Here is a 19,511-nt window from a genome sequence, read left to right as displayed (position 1 = left end):
TGGAAAGGCCAGAAATGGAAAGGTTAAGAAGAATCTGTCAGTAGAAATTAGAAAAATCAATGGAGCAACCATCGGAGAGTTTTTTCCTCTAGGAAACATTTCCTATTGTTTCCATCTAGTTGCTCATGCCCAAGTACAGAAATAAGGCGTTATAATTACCAACAGTTCGCACCACGCTACAGCCACGCCTGTTTGAGTGTCTAGCCCATGGTACACAGTCTTGAAAGAACCCCGTCCCACTTCCTTGTCGTACTTGAAAAACCTGGAAAACAAAAATAACAAGTGAATATAATTTTTCTTTTATGTGAGTTGTTGAGGGTCACAGTGTTTTTATTGAGTCAGGATGCAGCACGGGAGATGACTTCGGGACCGAATGGCGATGTCACCGAATGCAGGAGGTGAAGTGGTCTAGGCGGTAGTTGGCGACGGCGCGTTGAGACCGGACTCTTGGATGTGTCAGAAACTGGTGAAGACCGTGGGTCTTCCGGGTGCTCCAGTGCTGAACAAGGTAGCCGAAGATACGAAGGATCTGGTCGGCGGTTGAACGGGAGATGCAGGCCGGCGAGGATGTCGCGGGCCAGGGATGCTGAAGCCAGGGCGCTGTGATGATCCCGTAGGAGTCCATGGATGAACCGTGCAGAGCCGGGTGTATGTATCGGAGGTTCGAGCGACGCGGCGAGGGACGCGCAGGGGGGTCACTCGCGAGGCAGCAACTGTTGACTGACTAATGACTGACTCACTGCGTCGGGCCTATTTATGTAACCAAGCCGACGGCGGCAGTAGCTTCGCGAGAGCGCTGGTAAACTGCCAGTTACTCGCCGAATCTGGATGTTTCGATGGCGCTGAAATTATGCCTAGGCAGTTGCCTAGAACCTTCTTGCAGATTCGCGTAATGTACCTAGTCAAACTCGCAATTGTATTGACGTAGGTAGTTCGTTCAGCGGCAAGTAGGTGCTCGTAGACAGTAGGTAGCAGGTATTACTCAAGGAGCGTCGATCGCTACACTTTTTGTGCGAGTCCCAACTGCTCCCAATCGTCTGAATCGCAAACTGAGGTAAGTTGTGAGACATATTCAGACCTGGTCACCAAACAAAGCAACTTTCCCCGTTTATCGGCTACAAATGTCGGAAACAATGTGAGTAATGGTGAGAATTATTTAAGCCTACCTGCCGCAAGGAGACACGCCGATGGGTTCCTCTTCATCTTCCTTGTGTCCCTCTTCTCGGTCCAGCTTCTTCTGTAATTCCAGCTTTTCCAGATCGTAGATTGGCCCATACACCAGACCTACAACAAAAGGAGTAAAAGACATATTAGATACGGGCTGTTAAACATTTCATTTGACTATAGTGAGCGTATACACATTGAAAGCCTAATAAATGTATTATGTTTATTGATAAACTAATGTTCATAAGACAAGGTTTTTTATATATAGCACAAAGGATAACAAATTATTATCGATTAATGGTTAGAGCAGCTGACTGGCAATCAGAAGGCTGCGGGTTCAATTCCCGTTGGCGGCATTTCTTTTATCTCGGGAGATTTTTTCAGTTTGTATGGGGCTCTTCGATGATAATTATTGTTTATACTAATATTGTTCCGTCACACCGATTTGCTTTTGACAGGCCGTGTGCTGACCAATAGTATGGTTAGATTTTGAACTGTACAGTTTGAATTCACACACGTCAACTATAATCACGGAGTGCCGTGAGCCGTACAATCGCATCAAAACGTTCGTCTTGTCAAAACCAATGTGTGTACTATCGCCGGTTATTCATTAGAATAATCCCTTAAATGTATTTTATCGCAATCCAATTCAAACAGAACATGGCTCGTACAAAGCAGATTTCGTTCGCCACCCGGTAAGCTGACTGTGAATTAACCTTACAAATTGTGTTATCGCATTCGCCTGTCATAAGCCATAGGCTTTATCCATGCTTTATCTGTGTGGAATAGCCCTTTAAAATACGGCTATCCCAACCCTTGTTCGTTCCTCGAACAAATATGTTATCAAATAAATTAATATGTAAGATATTTAAACTCATAGACAACACGTTTTATGTATTTTCATCAATTTATTCATCATTGAATGTAACAAAAAACGTAAAAGAAATAAAACTAATGCAGTTTTTCCATAAATCAATATTTTTTCATTTTACTAACAATTTCCTGGATTGAAGGCGAATGGCTAAGGACCGCAGCCAGTGGGGAACATTTAAAACCCATCCCGGTAGCACCATTTTTGTGAATACCGCACAAGAGTCGCAACTGATCCAAACGATCTAGAGCCAGTGGGACTGAAGTGAGGTTGAAGTTAGTGGGGAGGATGAGGAAGAGAGTCTGTTTCATTTTGATGTTGTCGGGAATTTCATTGTTTTTATAGTATGTTTTTTATATGTCACATCAATTATTAACCGCTTAAGTACTAAGACAGAGTAGTTTTTAATTTTTTTTTATAGAAGACGGCTGACTTAAGGTTCCCGTGAGCACTTAGGCCATAGAGGCCCACTGTGCTATCTCGCATTTGACCTCATTCTTTTAACAGTAATCCGGTCCGTTTTATAAAGTTCACCAGGGTTGTCTTTAGATATGTGGCTATGTCTTCTGGTTCTACAATGTGTCTTCCCAGGTATCTGAGCCTTGTTCCTAACAGAGCGGGACATTGGCACTAAAGGTGAATTGGAGTCTTTTCATCCTCTGCACATTTCCTGCATCTATTGGTGTTTTCCACCCAACAACTGAATGTGTCTCCTGAGATGGCAGTGTCCCATTAGTAGTCCTACCAGTTCCCTCAGCGAGTTTCTGTCCACATTGAATAGTTTTCTGGTCCGTTTATGAGTACTTTGGATTGCCTCATTCCGAGTGCCCTTTCCCATTCCTCCCAGTGCCGGGATTTGACCCACCTTTCAATATGTATTTTGGTGTGGCAAGCTGCTACTCCTACGACAGAGTATACTCGGGTGGCTATTATGTGTGAACTTTACCTGCAGAAAGGACCACTTCCAAATATACTTGGGTGAAAATAAATACGATTTATGTTATGTGAAAGCGAGACAAAAGACAACTGCGATGATTTAAAACAAGGTACCACCCCCTCCCATCTCCCAATCTCATATCGGCTGACATAACGCGATGTCAGTACTGCGCAGTGTTTCGAATGTTAAAAAAATAAATAAATTATTTCTTGGCCCACACTATGCACCATAATATACAGGGTTTTCCAATAAGAGGTGTTATTTTGATATTCAAAGAAAAATGCCATTTTTTAATATAAATGATCGAATGTTTATTTCATTATAAAGAGGAAGGTATGTCGTTAATAGTGAAAAATAACATCAGTCAAATGACCACCACGACCAAGCCTACAGGACCATATCCTTTTCATGAAATTTTCCGTAACCAAATCGCAAGGTGGCTGCCTTATGTCCTCGATAGCCTCACGAATTCCATCTTTTAGGTCTGGAATCGACGCTGGGCTGTTGGCGTAGACCTTCTCTTTCACGTGGCCCCAAAGGAAGAAGTCGCAAGGTGTTAAATCACAAGATCTCAGTGGCCAATTGTGATCACCTCTTCGAGAGATAACACGGTCCGGAAACTTTTCCCGTAAAAGATCAATGGTTTCGTTGCTTGTGTGGCACGTAGCGCCGTCTTGTTGAAAGTAAACGTTGTCCAGATCAATACCATCCAATTCCGGCCATAAAAAATCATTAATCATCTCTCGATAGCGCAATCCATTCACCATAACTGTTGCTCCAGCCTCATTTTCGAAAAAGTAAGGTCCAACGACTCCGCCGGACCATAAACCGCACCAAACAGTCACACGTTGAGGATAGAGGTTTTTCAACAATAACTCTTGAGTTTTCCGAGCCCCAAATGCGACAATTTTGCTTGTTGACGAAGCCACTGAGGTGGAAATGGGCCTCATCACACAAGATGATTTGCATTTGATTCACTCAAGTGAATTTTAATAATTTCAATGCGTTGTTGAAGCGTGTATCATTCCATTTATATTAATGACAGCTTCAAAAGTAACATCTACCGAAATAGCGGGCTATTCAAAATAACACCTCTAGTAAATAAAATTCATTAAAAAAAATGTTATTTTTTTATTTATTTTTTGATGATTGTGTAAGCATGCAAATGTCTATATTACAGAGTAGGTACCTTTAAAGTCGATGGGATCCGCTTGCCCCGCTTCTGCGGTGGTGGCTTCCACCGGGGCAGGGGAATGAGCCCCTTGCAGTCCCTTCTCCTCTATCTCGATGTTCTCCTCCTAAAACAACATTGACTTTAGTTGTGTTGGATTTTGTTGACATTATTCATGTTGGTAACAGTCCTTTATTAAGTTTATTCAAGTTGGTAACAGTATTTTGTTGAGTTTATTCTCGTTGGTAACAATCATTTGACAAGTTTATTCATCTTGGTGAGAATCTTTTGTCGAGTTTATTCAAGTTGGTAACCGTATTTTGTTGATTTTTGTTATTTGTTTTTGGGGTGTTATGCCGTGTTGTGCTAACTCCTTCTTTAGCCAACATATGCCCTGATGATGGACACTGCAATGCTGTACGAAACGCTGGCTAAAGAAGGAGTTAGCGCAACACGGCATAACACCCCAAAAACAAATAACAAAAATACTTTTGGCCGTGAAAATCTGAAATCGTATTTTGTTGAGTTTATTCACGTTGGTAAGAATCTCTTGTTGAGTTTATTTGCACTATATTATTATTATTAAGTTTTGCGAGTATTTTTGTTTTATTATTATGACAGCTGTTTCGGTGTTCAAGAAGTTCAAAGACACAAAGTTCGCTGTTAAAGAGGCTATTAAAGGCTTTAAACACCGAAACAGCTGCCACAAAAATAAAATGCTTGCAGAACTTAAAAATAAGATTAACATTGTGTAAATAACATTATTATATTTTATTTACGTAAGGTGTTTTTAAATCATTTGTAATACAAATCATAAACAAAGTTTATTTTCTGTATGGTTACTTGGGGCAATCGTTATTATTGAATTTATTCAAGTAGGAAACAAAACATAGTCCATTATTCGAATTGAGAATGAGGTTAAGTGAATTTATTCAAGTAGGAAACAAAAAATAGTCCGTTATTCGAATTGAGAATGAGGTTAAGTGAATTTATTCAAGTAGGAAACAAAACATAGTCTGTTATTCGAATTGAGAATTTTTAGAAGTGATTTTATTCAAGTAGGAAACAAAACATAGTCTGTTATTCGAATTATTAGAAGTGAATTTATTCAAGTAGGAAAGAAAACATACTCCGTTATTCAAATTGAGAATGAGGTTAAGTGAATTTATTCATGTAGGAAACAAAACAATGTTTATTATTCCAGTTGAGAATGAGGTTAAGAGAATTTTTAATTTTTTCAGAAACATATTTGGACAGATTATAAATTTATATTATAAAGTACACTAGATTTCACACGAATCTCGACTATGTGAGAACCTGCTAATTCAAAATGTTATAATTGTTTACTTTGTTTACCTTGGAAAACGCAATAGGATGGTCACAGAAAGTACACCTTAAAAACATCACTCAAACGTCACATTATAACTTGTTTTGTATATTAAATTCATCCGTAACACTATTCAAATACAATGCACATTTATCCACCATTGAAACTGATATAAAATCAACAAAAACACATTCATTTCAACTTTATTAAATGTAAGACGAAGACTGACAACTTTAAAACATTTGTTGTTATTATAAAAGTGTTTTTATCTCAAATATTAGCGCCTCATTTTAAAAACAGATTAATCAAATATATGGAAAAAATCTTATCTCAATATTGGTAGAAATGGCTTGATTTATGAATAATTTTACAATTTTCACTTATATTATGACATTTTTAAACAGAATTTAGGAAACACACGTCACAAGTGTCAAACTGATATGTTGAGAAAAAAATGTGTCATAAATACTTAAATTCACAATTTGTTTTTTAATTTATTTGTAATTCATTTAGATAATTAAATAATTAAATTGTGGTACCTATTAAAGTGTGTGGTAGCTATTTTGCCCTTCATGTGGTTTATTTATAACTAGCTGTACCCCGCCACGCTTTGCTGTGGCTCAGTCAGTCTGTGCAGACAGAGAAACAATAGCGCGTGTTGCTTTTACGTCCAACGCAGCAGTTTTTCAAAAAACTTTATTGTCACCTGTGACAAAAAAGCATGTTTTTACCTGTCATAGGTGACATCTATATAAAATAGGTATGTAAAAACACACACGAAATCGAATGCAACGTTGGAATGATTTGAACGCAACAATCCATAAAGAACTTTAAAAGATTTAAGATGAGGTGTTATTTTTATATTCAATCGTAAAAGATCAATGGTTTCGTTGCTTGTGTGGCACGTAGCGCCGTCTTGTTGAAAGTAAACGCTGTCCAGATCAATACCATCCAATTCCGGCCATACAAAATTATTAATCATCTCTCGATAGCGCAATCCATTCACCGTAAATGTTGCTCCAGCCTCATTTTCGAAAGTAAGGTCCAATGACTCCGCTGGACCATAAACTGCACCAAACAGTCACACGTCGAGGATAGAGAGGCTTTTCAACAATAACTCTTGGGTTTTTCGAGCCCCAGATGCGACAATTTTGCTTGTTGACGTAGCCACCGAGGTGGAAATGGGCCTCATCACTCAAGATGATTTGCATTTGATTCACTAAAGTGAACTTTAATAATTTCAATGCGTTGTTGAAGCGTGTATCGTTCATTTTTATTAATGGCGTAGTTTCTACTTGTCAAATGTCAAAAAATGACAGCTTCAAAAATAACATCTACCGAAATAGCGGGCTATTCAAAATAACCTCTTATTGAAAAACCCTGTATATAATAAAAAATAACTAGCCAATATGTACCCGACGTTGCTGGGGGTTATCCTTAGGAGATAGACATATACCATCATGGACTTTTCTGTAGGCCTTTTTAAGCTAAACAATTCCGTAGTATATTATTTTGATGTATCTCATAAGGTTTAGCCAGCGTTAGCAATGTAAGCACCCGAAAATATTGAACTTTTTCTACTTTCTACAAATATAATATGCTTGTATTATATACATAAACCTTCCGGAAAAAATTCTCTAAATGATAGTGAAAACCCTATCAAAATCCGTTGCATAGTTTAGAAGAACTAAGCGTACAAACAGACAGACGCGGATAACTTTTCATTTGATAAAAAATATTCTGAAGTGAATTCAAAAATATATAGGTATTTGAGAATTTCGCTATTATTTCAAAGATATTTTCACATCTTACACGGTGTCCGGAAACTCGTAATACAAATGGGAAACTGGTGAATCTACATCACATTTGGAGTCGATTTTGTGTTACAACTTTTTTTTATTCAAGCTTTCGTTTTTGAGTAAATTGAGACCGAAAATGAAATTTTTTTGCGAAAATCGGTTGCTTGTTAATAATATTCGGTTACCTTTTAGTTTAAGAAATGGTTAAAAAAAAATTAAAATCGAAATACTCTAATTGATTCACCAATATCCCACTTGTACTACAAGTTTCCAGACACCATGTATAACGATATAGTAATTTGAAATCAATTGATGATTAACAATCTTCAATAGAAAATAGCACCACGAGAATAAACATCATATTTTAATCAAATTATGATATTTAATTATATTTTAATCATATTTCAAATGAAATTCTGATATTTTATTTCACCTCAAAAAACTAAACACAAAATCATATTTTAATCAAAATGTGATATTTTATTTGACCACAAAAAAAACTAAACACAACATCATATTTTAATCAAATTATGATATTTTATTTCACCACAAAATCATATTTTAATCAAATTGTGATATTTTATTTCACCACAAAAAATCTAAACACAAAATCATATTTAAATGAAATTGTGATATTTTATTTTACCACAAAAAATTACATTGAATTAAATTTTCATACTTATTTTAAAACACTATTATTTTTATTAATTAATAAATTTAATTTTCAAATATTTTTTTATAGCATTATTTATATTGTAATGTTATTATTATGAGTTTAAAACTGTAAATTCGTTTGACAGGCACCACAAAACATCCTGAAATCCTGTTACGAAGTGCTCCTTCATACATTTCACATTGGAAGGACTAAATTGAATAATCACATCGGCCATTATTTGAGGTACGTGCAATGAAATAGCTCCAACAAGTGGGTCATCACATCGCTGAAAATGACTCAATGAGCAACAAATTCCTTGGCTCTGGAACCTTGGTTTGCGGGTTAAAAAATCAGCACATACAAATAAATATGTTTATTAAAAATTTATATTGGACTTTTCAAAAATAATTTATTTAACTCCTCGGACTAATTTGTCAAAGTAGAAATCGTTGTCTCCCTTACTGTCAGGGTTATAAATATGACTTAACCTCTCAGAAAAAGACTTTTATTTACTTTGTGTTCCTTTGCGAACTGTCAAAACGTGAAAATTTTTGTGTTATTCACGAGTTTTGTTAAAAGCTTCATAACTCACGTTTTGGGAAACGTAGCCTCATTCTAAAAAATGTTTTGGAAAGATTATGAAATTCACTATCGTATTGTTTTGTTATACGTAAATATTTGCGTTTCTAAATATACATTTTCTGAAAACGTCAAAAATATGTAAAAATCGCTGACCATTATTTCAAAGCTGTGAAAAATGTACTTTTTTCTGAGTATCATAAAGAAATAACACTTTATATATTGAAGAAATATAATTAAAAACTATTAGTCACCTCAAAATATTAACCGTCCAAACTAAAATATTTTTAATAAATTATTTAGAAACGCAATAAATTATGAACAAACAAGATGACAGATCCAATCGACTTAGATAATGCACCTCTACATTCCATAGATATTCTTGAATACAGACGCGTAGCGGTATTCATTATCGATACTCTGTTTTTTAAATCATGGCAATCCGTATACTAGTGATGGAAATAAATCGATTTTTGTAAAATCTCGCGCGTTTACGTGAAAAGACGTTCTAATGTCTCGACCGCTATTATCGTATTTACGTCTTTTGACGTTCTAATGTTCTGAGTGGTTAACAGTATTAAAAAATAAAACACCATGCTTTATATTCAAATCTAGAAGTTAACTATGGAAGAATTAAAATATACACCCCTATGAAAACAAAGGTTTCGACCACAACTTGAAAAAAATTAATGAATCTTTGCGATTTTTTTACTAATTATTTTTATATGAAACGACAAAAAAGTGACACAGCAATAATGTTTATAATATTTTTGTCTAATAAAATAAGGATTTTTTTTTGTTATCAGTGATTTTAATTCAGTGTTTAGACAAACAAAACGTAAGGTAGACATTTAAAAAATATATTATGTTTGATTTCCTAATTTTAATATTAAAAAAATTATATTATTATTTCTAATAATACAATTTGAAGTTTTATCTTATCACCTTTTAAAAACAGTTTTTATTTTTCAGATAAGTTCAAAAATATCCCATTTACTTGGATTTTATTGCGAAGCGGAAATACGCACAAAATTCTCCGACTTTTTGACAGCATATTTAAAACAAATAACGGTCAAAGAGGTCTGAGAGGTAAACATAATTTTAAATAATACGGTATATTTATTTGGGCCTTGTTCCAGTGTGTAAGTACAGTTAAAATATACTTCATATAATATTATCTACATACATGTAATTGAATTTAATAACCGGATAAAACAAAACAATGACAAAATAGAACACGATACAATAATAGATTGGGTTAGGTTAGGTTAGGTTACTTTAGGTTAAGTTGGGTTACTTTAGGTTAAGTTGGGTTACTTTAGGTTAAGTTAGGTTACTTTAGGTTAAGTTAGGTTACTTTAGGTTAAGTTAGGTTACTTCAGGTTAAGTTAGGTATGTTATTCGGTATGATTGAAGATTTTCCCGACCCAAAGTATTATAGTGATTTATTTTTGGGGTATTATGCCATGTTGTGCTTCCTACTTCTTTAGCCAACGTTTCGGACATTATTATGGTGTCAACCATCAGGGCTTGTGATAAGTATATGTAAGAAGAAGTGATACCGTGTTGCGTGCGTCAATTCTCTTACTTTTGTATAATTGGCTCAAATTAATGTGGTCTTCGGCGTTTAGTTTTGGTGTAGCTGTCAAGTATATGATACCAAGAACTATTAAGATCTGGAGTTTTTGTGGATTTCGATTGCTGGAATGAGCTCAATGCGTTTTGGGTCTTACCAGGAGTTCAGGAACAAATCCAAAGTAATGGCAGGTTTTAATTAAGTGCTATAATTAATGATGGACACTGTAGAGCTGTCCGAAAGGTTGGCTAAAGAAGAACGAAGGAGGCACACAGGAGGCCAATGTCATCTTTGGGGATGCTGTGTGGAGGTCTTTTTAAAGAAAGGAAAGAAATCCAGTACGGATGATATTAGAACGTTTACCGGTGTGCGATCGCCGAGTTCGGTCGACATAAAAAGACGCTGACAGGAAAGCGATAAACATTCAAGAGTTTAAGAAAGAGTCGCTTAGATGGTTTGAATATGAGAATGGGTAAACGAACACAAGAATGTTAGGAGAATTCATGACGTGAAAGTGATTGATAGAAGAAATCAGGAACACCCAAAGACATGGCATCAAATACTTGAGTCAGAATAACAGAAGGGCATGTATGAATGTGAATGAAGCAACGAGTGTGTGACAGAGTTGTCTTGCTAGTTAGTTAGGGTCACATAGTGCATCCCATGTCAATGGTAGTTTTATTTAAATGCCAATCCCAGCACAGGGAAGACAGTATTGTGCCATCAGAACGGCAGAGCTATATATAGAACATGGTTTATTATTGTTCGCAATTCAAAATTATTATTTATAGTACATAGCCAATACTTTCAACCAATGAAAAGGACGATACATATATTATTTGAGCGGTTGCGATTATGTTGATGATTATTTATTGTTGTGGGAATTTGTTTAGTTTAGCAATTATTATTGCAGGGAACCAAGGAGAAGTGGACTCTTCCCCCATGGGGCCTTCGGGGAACCAAGGAGGAATGGAGAGAAGAGATGAGGCCCTCTTCCCTCGTGGGACCTTTAGGGAACCAAGGAGGAGTGGAGAGGAGAGATGAGGCCACCTCCGTGAACTCTTGCCTTGTGGGACCTTCACGGAACCAAAGGGGAGTGGGAACCAAAGGGAAGTGGGAACCAAAGGGGAGTAGGAACCAAAGGGGAGTGGGGAGGAGAGATGAGGCTCTCTTCCCTTGTGGACCCTTCAGGGAACCAAGGGGGATTGGAGAGGAGAGATGAGACCTGGGAAGACACATTGTGGAACCAGAAGACATAGCCGCATACCCAATAACAACCCTGGTGAACTCTATAAAAGAGACTGGGTTGTTGTTAAAGGATTGAGGTAAAATGGGAGATAGCACAATGGGCCTATGGCCTAAGTGCTCATGGGAACTACTTGTAAGCCGTCTCTGCTCTATAAATAGTAAAATAATTGCTAAACTAAACAAATTGTCAATTATTATTATTTTTTATTTTTTTTTATTTATTCACAATTAAACCCGCTAAACTACTTATGTAGTTTGTCAGCAGGGACATAGAGACAACATTTATACATTCATAAGATACAATTTGAACGATACATAATTACATAAATTGGTTACATTGCAGAAAAGTTTAAATAGCAGCATAAAAGCCTTATATAATAAGCAAGTAAAAATAAATGTATGAACAAATTAGTATTATCAACATAAAACATAAAAGCCTTATAAAATAAGCAAGTAAAAATAAATGTATGAACAAATTAGTATTATCAACAAGTACATCAATAGTTTCATAAATAGAGGTAGGTAGTCAGGTATTACAAAATAATTGTTTTTCCATTTTCTAAGAATATGAATTCCATTTCAGGGGCATCAGTATAGATCATTATTATCCAATAACCATTTCCTTAGATTATATTTAACATTAGCAGTATACATGTTATTATTTTTAATTGTCATTGGTAATAAGTTAAACATTTTGGGTACTATATAGTTTAAAGTTCTTTCACCATATTTATTAGTACATTTCGGAACTACCAGTCCTTCATTTTGAGTGAATCTTGTGTTATGTTTATGGCAAACTCTTTCCCTATACAATGAATCAGACAATATAACATGTTGACTTACAATATTATAAAACAATAATCCTCTGACAGGTAAAATATTCAGAGACTTGTATATTAATTTAATGTTACTTCTGTGTTGATTGTCATATTTATGGATTAACAATTTTATAATGGAGTTTTGTAATGTTTGTATATAGCTTATATTAGTTTTACAAGAATGTCCCCAAGAAGTAATTCCATAACGTATAGTGGATTCAGCCAGAGATAAGTAGATTAACTTTAAAGTACTTATAGGCACGAAATATTTTATTTTATAAATCCTACCCACAATAGCTCGTAGACGTTTACAAACATTAGCAATTTGTACATCCCATTTCATGTAGCAGTCAATAGTAACACCCAAATATACATAACTTTTGACAAAATCAATGGTTTCACATGAACAGGGCTGTGCAACATTTTTATGTATGCAGTCAAATGTGTGTGTATATAATGAAGGAATTACATTACATCTAGCGTGTGGAGATCTGATGTGCATAATTTTAGTTTTTTTGGCGTTTATAAAGAGGCCTGCATCATGCGACCATTTCAGTAGGGCAATAAAATCATGTTGCAAAAGGTTCATTGCAGTAACCAGATCTTCGTGCGATATTACGAGCGCCGTATCGTCTGCATATACAAAATGTTTAGCAAATGAAAACAATTTTCTCATAATTGAGACATAAATAATATAAAGGGTTGGCCCTAGAATTGACCCCTGTGCAACACCTGTTGAGATATATTTTCTTTTGCTAAATTTTTTAAGAATTTTTACTCTTATTTGTCGATCAGTTAGTAAATTTTTTAATAAAACTAGCAGCTTTCCTCTAATTCCTATTGCCTCCAGTGTTTCTAATAGTTTATTTGTATCAATGGTATCAAATGCCTTAGAGTTATCTATGAATAAAACCAAAACTTGTTTTTTTAGATTTAATTCATAATTTATGTGATTTGAAAATTCCTGAAGCAGCATTTCCGTACTTTTTTTCTTTTGAAATCCATATTGGTTGGGATCCAACAAAGAGAAAGATTCTAGATATTTATTAAGTTTTATGGAAATGTATTTTTCAAGTATTTTTTCTAGGGCTGGCAATATGCTTATTGGCCTATAATTTTGAATATCTGTATGTTTGCCCCCTTTGTAAATTGGCCTAATGATGCTACTTTTTAGTTCATCTGGTATTACTGCTTGCGATAAAATTAAATTGATAAAGTGTGTTATAACAGGCCCTAAAATATTAATATGTGTCTTAATGTCAAACATTCGAATGTTGTCAATCCCCGGTGACTTTGAATTGTTTAATTTGCTAACAATAATATTGATTTCTTGGCAGGTAGCTCTGGGTAGGTACATACTATGTTGCACTTCATTCGGCCTGACGGTCGATGCTAAATAATCACATTTATGTATCATAGAGCTAACACTATTGGTAAAATATTCAACAAACTTATCTGCTACGGTTTCTTCATTATTCGTATTTAACATATATTTCGAGATTATTTCGTCACAACTACTTTTGGACTTGCGTCCTAATAATTTATTTATTTCATCCCAAGTTTTTTTTGTATTTCCAAAATAATTTTTGAATTTATTGTTAAAAAAGGTAGACTTACATTTAATAATTTCTTTTGTCACCTTATTTCTGAAAGTTTTATATTCCAATTCAAAGAATTGATTGCTAGGAAAATTCTTCCACCTTCTGTACAATGAATCTTTTTTTTTTATGTTTTCTAAGATATTAGAAGTTATCCAAGGTTTTATTGACAGAGGTCTTTTTTTGGGTTTATAATTCATAACGATTTTACTCTGTTCATACAAATTCTTAAAGTTGTTTTTAATTTTACTATATAGTATATTGCAATCTTGTTCCTCAAGCAAGGAGTGCCACTTAAAATTATGAATGTTTTTGTCGATTTTGTTTTGCGATAAAAACGAAATTCTTTCCCCGTGTTCTGGGGCTTCTTTCCTTGCACTATATTTAATATTAACTGCAGTTAAAAAGTGATCCGCTATAGTAATATTATTACATACACATGAGGAAAGAGAATCGCTTTGTTTACATCCACTGTTAAATCGGACAAATATGTGGTCTAAACAAGTACGAGTAACTTTTCCTGCTAAAACTGCTTCTCTAGTTACGTCACAAATACATTTGATTAAATAATTATCCGACATTATATTTTCATATGCCATAATAATAGGGTTTTGACAATTTAACAAGTCTAGATTAATATCTCCTATAAGTAAAACATTTTCTTTGGGGCTTATAGTATGCAGAATGGCAGATATTTCATTAAGAAATTGTGGTTGGCTAGAGTTGGGGGGGCGGTATATTGCTATGATGTTTAAAATACTCTTGTTTGGAAGTGTCATAGAGCCAAGCACACATTCAAAATGATTTGTTTCTATTGTTTTCTGTTGAAATGTGAATTCATTTCGAACATATAGCAATATACCTCTATATTATAATTATTATTATGTATTATATATACAAAAGTCAGAGTGTAAATTATTTTTTTATGTATATAAAAAGAATACTTTCACACATAGAACAAAGATTAACACTAGAAATGCCTTTCATATTGTAGATTTGGGAAATATACAATAAACAGATACACGGTTAATAGGCACATTTAAAATTTAAAAATAAAACACTTTGTATAGGTTAGATAACAACGAGAATCTCCTTATGTATTACTGTGAGATATATATTAGAAAGTATGTTAGAAAGTGCAGTGTTAGAAAGTGGCAACACCACACTATGTATTTTCATTAAAAAATTTACCATAGACATTTAAAAATAATCATAATATATTCCAAAAAGTCATCGACTACCATTGCTTGCATTTTTGCGAAAGATTTGTCAAACTTTGTGAATTTTTTATTAATTATTTTTATATGAAGTGAAAAAAAAGTGACAATAACCTTTATGATACATTTTTGTAACTAAATATGTTTTTGGTTTTGTATAAATTAGTAATTTTACAGTAAGTGACAGTAATCAGTAAGTGACAAAACAATTGTAAAAATATTCCTCTATTTTTTAAATCAAAATTTTAATTGCATATGTCAGTAAGAATGGGTTGTTTTGCAGAATTCGGGTTCTGTGAAAGTCCTATTCAAGTTCTGTTATTATATCATTATAGGTTAGTTGCTTGAAAGAACTGAAATAAAAACAGAACTTGAAAAAATCTTTCACAGAACTTGAAAATTAACTTTGAAATTTGACTAATTGTTAAAATCTCTGAAACAACCCGTCCTTAGTATTATTGAAATTTGAATCTTTCGTTTATCTGCTTTCAAAAATAGTTTTTATTTTTAGATATGTAAAAAAATAGGGAATCTATTTGAAAATCAGTCTAACGGGAATATTTATAAATAGGTCACGAAACTGACAAATCTTTTAAAGTAAGTTGACAACAGAATCTCAAAAGACCCCAGGGGTTAAATGTAAATACGACACAAGAGTCCCATCTGATGGAAGACAGTGGGAAAGAGAAATGGAAGAGAAAAGTCGGGAAACAAAATGTTGATTTATCTTTCGTTTCAGTCGATTTACGTCGAGATACATCAAAATAATGTACTACGGAATTATATATATTAAAAAGGCCTACAGAAAAGTCTGCGATGGTATATTTCTATCCTTTAAGGATAACCCCCAGCAACGCCGGGTAATCGTCAGCTAGTTAGCTAGTTGAATAATAAAAGAAAAATTTTAAATTATAATGGAGTTCTACAAATTAAACTTGACATTGTAAAAAATTAAAAAAAGGTATGTCTAACAACTCAAGTTTGCAAAAAAGTTTTGAGCGATCGCTTGCCATAATGTGCCAAATTTATAGAACTTAAAATATGAGAAAAACGTTAAAATCCTTGTGAATTTATTGGCTTTAACCCGCAGTAAACAGTTTCATACGTTTAAATACGAATATTTTGTGAAATGGTTTTAATTAAATAATATGGTAAATATATATACAGGGTTTTTCAATAAGAGGTGTTATTTTGATATTCAATCGTAAAAGATCAATGGTTTCGTTGCTTGTGTGGCACGTAGCGCCATCTTGTTGAAAGTAAACGTCCAGATCAATACCATCCAATTCCGGCCATAAAAAAACATTAATCATCTCTCGATAGCGCAATCCATTCACCGTAATTGTTGCTCCAGCCTCATTTTCCAAAAAGGAAGGTCCAATGACTCCGCCGGACCATAAACCGCACCAAACAGTCACACGTTGAGGATAGAGGCGCTTTTCAACAATAACTCTTGAGTTTTCCGATCCCCAGATGTGACAATTTTGCTTGTTGACGAAACCACCGAGGTGGAAATGGGCCTCATCACTCAAGATGATTTTTCGATGGAATTCTAATAATTAATAATAGTGAATTTTAATAATTTCAATGCGTTGTTGAAGCGTGTATCGATCCATTTTAATTAATGGCGAGTTTATACTTGTCAAACGTCAAAAAATGACAGCTTCAAAAGTAACATCTACCGATATAGCGGGCTATTCAAAATAACACCTCTTATTGGAAAACCCTTTATATACGTAGAATAATTTTCTCGGTTTACCCGCGTAACATAGTCCTTAAAAGGACTTTTTAATTCCTGACATTTCGGACATATCTCACTGTCCATCTTCAGAAGCCTTATGTCTTGAATTTTGTCTCAAACTGAACGCTTTCGCGTGTCTGTTCTATCCAGAAGTCAAGATACAAGTGGGTGCTTATCAATGCTTATGTCTAGGACGAAGTATGCGTGTTGTGAGTGATTTGACGGTAGAGGGGGTGGCAATATCAAGCGGTATGCGAAACGTCAGGAATTAAAAATTCCTTTTAAGGACTACGTTACGCGGGTAAATCGAGAAAATTATTCTACATCTTACACCCGTGAAAACCTTAACCAAAACATATATATATATGTAAAGAAAAATATTAATTTTCTTTAATTCAAGGCAATGCCGAGCTTGTCTCGTCATTGTGGCTGTGTGTGTCGTGGACTGTCACTGGCTGGATGTGCGCCACAGTACCTACACAGTCGACTCGATATTTCGTAATCTATGGTTTAAGACATAGTAAAAATAATCTATGGGTTGCGACAAGGCAGATTGATGGGAATAATTACTTAATTTGTAATTGCTATCGTGATTGTGATTAAGGAATTGACATAACAATTAATAACATTAAATGTCGTTTCTTCCTTACAGGTAATGTTTTGTTAATGAATGCTTTTCTTTATGAAAATATTGTGAGATTAAAAAAATAAACCTCTTTCTTCCTTACAGAGAAACTATTGTGTTTTATTATTTTTCGGAATAACTTATTGAGTAAAACCTCAAATTATAATATTTAAATACTGAAGACAATATTAGTGATTTTTTCAAACGAAAATCTGAAACAGAAAAATCAGAAAAGGAAACGGTCACATCTGGGACTCGAACCCAGGACCCTTGTCTTTCCGGGACAATGCTCTACCAACTGCGCTAATGGGACCCTATGGTCCCATTAGCGCAGTTGGTAGAGCATTGTCCCGGAAAGACAAGGGTCCTGGGTTCGAGTCCCAGATGTGACCGTTTCCTTTTCTGATTTTTCTGTTTCAGATTTTCGTTTGAAAAAATCACTAATATTGTCTTCAGTATTTAAATATTGTGTTTTAATTGACTGTGTCGTTCAAATCACAAGGAAAATATCATTATATATTGCTTGAGTGGTTAAAGAAAAAATATATAAAAAATCAGCCCATTGTTCCACACACAACTTAGTTTGAATTGTTTCATAACATTGACCATTCCACTTAGAAATTACCATAATCTAAACCATTTCCTCTCACAAAGGACAACTCAGAATATAATACGCCAATTATGTGTACTTTTGTTCCCAACCCACTCTGAATTACTAAACTCAAGTTACTTGGGCACAAGTAACCAATTTAGCAGTTAAATTGTTTGTGAACTTTGAACTACTATTGTCAGATTGTAAACAAAGAGATAAGGTTTACTGAGGTAGCTTTATTGAGGTAGGTTCAAACCAAAATAAATATTTTTGTACTCAAAATGATAAACAAATTCTTCAGTACTTTTATCACTTTTGTTCAGTTTGCAATGTTTTCGGTGTAAATGCGCTTTAGACAACTTATTTTTTAATTTTCCGTAAAAACAAATACTGTTTTAGAAACTAGATAAAATTATCTTACCGGTGTATGCATTTAAAATAAACATTAGTATTACTAAATAATAAAATTTTAATATCAAACTTGAAAAATGTTGTCAAAAATGCTAACCACATTTTTACTCTAATCATAGTAAAATTGAGAGAATTCGATATTTCTAAAAACACATTCGTTTTGCTTGGGGAATTCGTAAGAAAACTGTACCTTCACTTTTATCTCGTTCATATGGTAAAAATTAAGAAATGATTTTTAAAGTTGATTGTTACGATAGCGGCGTGAAATATGAATTATTCATTTTGGCTATTTTTAGGATTTTATTAATGGATTCCAGTATAAATATTTGAGGAAAACTGGAAAGAATTATTATTTCTTTTTCTATTGATGATGACATGGGACTTTTCTGCAGAAGATCTGAATGTTCGTTCTTAAATGAATCGCCTGGCGTAGTGACGCTAAAATTGAGGGAGGTGGCAAAATAACACATTTGTAAAAGTGTCGAACTAAATAGTGTAATAAAATATTAATTTTTGTTTACCCGATTTGGGACACATAGTTTTTTACGTAACCAGCAATTTGCGCGCCATTGTAAAAAGAACTAACTGTAATTCGTAAACAGATTTTATTTTAGAGGACCGAATGGTGATATTACGATGCGAGTGGCCTGTATACTATCAGATTCAATAACAGCTCCGCGCAAGTTGGTTTGTTCCCCTTTCCCTGATTGGCTCGTAATATGTATCTATGAAAGTGACGCATTTTAGGTTTGGTTCATTATTAATTCAAACAATCGTCTGACAGCAGGAATGTTCATGGACTGCTTGTGTATAAGATTAGAAGATTTAGTGTGGATGTGATTATGTACAACTGCGTTACATGCGTCATTATAGAAACATCATCTTCCAAGAGTAAAAATAATTAAAGCAAATGTTAACCCTTTCGGACCTGAATTAAAAACAGCAGTGGTAGAACATATTTGATGCTTGTTGACAATTGGTAGAGTTACATGAATATATATTTTTTAACCCTAGATAACTAATCGGTCGTCGAGGCGACGACGCGCTACTCGACGAAATTCGAGCATTCATATATTCTGATATTTATTGTTAATGTTGGCGAATCTACAACGATAGAAGCTCCGGTTCCATCTACGTCAAACGTGCATAAAATTTGCTACCTGTGTCCATCCAAGGCCCAGA

At 34.3% G+C, this 19,511-nt stretch overlaps 1 protein-coding gene across 3 annotated transcripts in view; it reads right to left on the bottom strand.

The window, feature by feature from the left end:
• Wnk (Wnk kinase) overlaps positions 1-19,511 on the bottom strand; it is a 76,438-nt gene that overhangs the window by 40,729 nt on the left and 16,198 nt on the right. For 2 of the 3 annotated variants that reach the window (XM_089649375.1, XM_089649376.1), the window contains exons 6-8: positions 4,162-4,270; positions 1,167-1,284; positions 160-262 (exon numbers count right to left, since the gene is read on the bottom strand). In XM_089649375.1, the coding sequence (XP_089505501.1) occupies positions 160-262; positions 1,167-1,284; positions 4,162-4,270 (330 nt within the window). Of the gene's footprint in view, positions 1-159; positions 263-1,166; positions 1,285-4,161; positions 4,271-5,499; positions 5,588-19,511 lie in introns of those variants that run through there. The other variant, XM_089649377.1, reaches the window with a different exon arrangement.

This window comes from Hesperophylax consimilis, chromosome 29, assembly GCF_061612785.1.
Source record: "Hesperophylax consimilis isolate HC1 chromosome 29, BYU_Hcon_1.0, whole genome shotgun sequence".
NCBI classification, from domain to species: Eukaryota; Metazoa; Arthropoda; class Insecta; order Trichoptera; family Limnephilidae; genus Hesperophylax; species Hesperophylax consimilis.
Note: the sequence above shows the minus strand (reverse complement) of the source record. Positions and strands in the feature narration are given on the sequence as shown.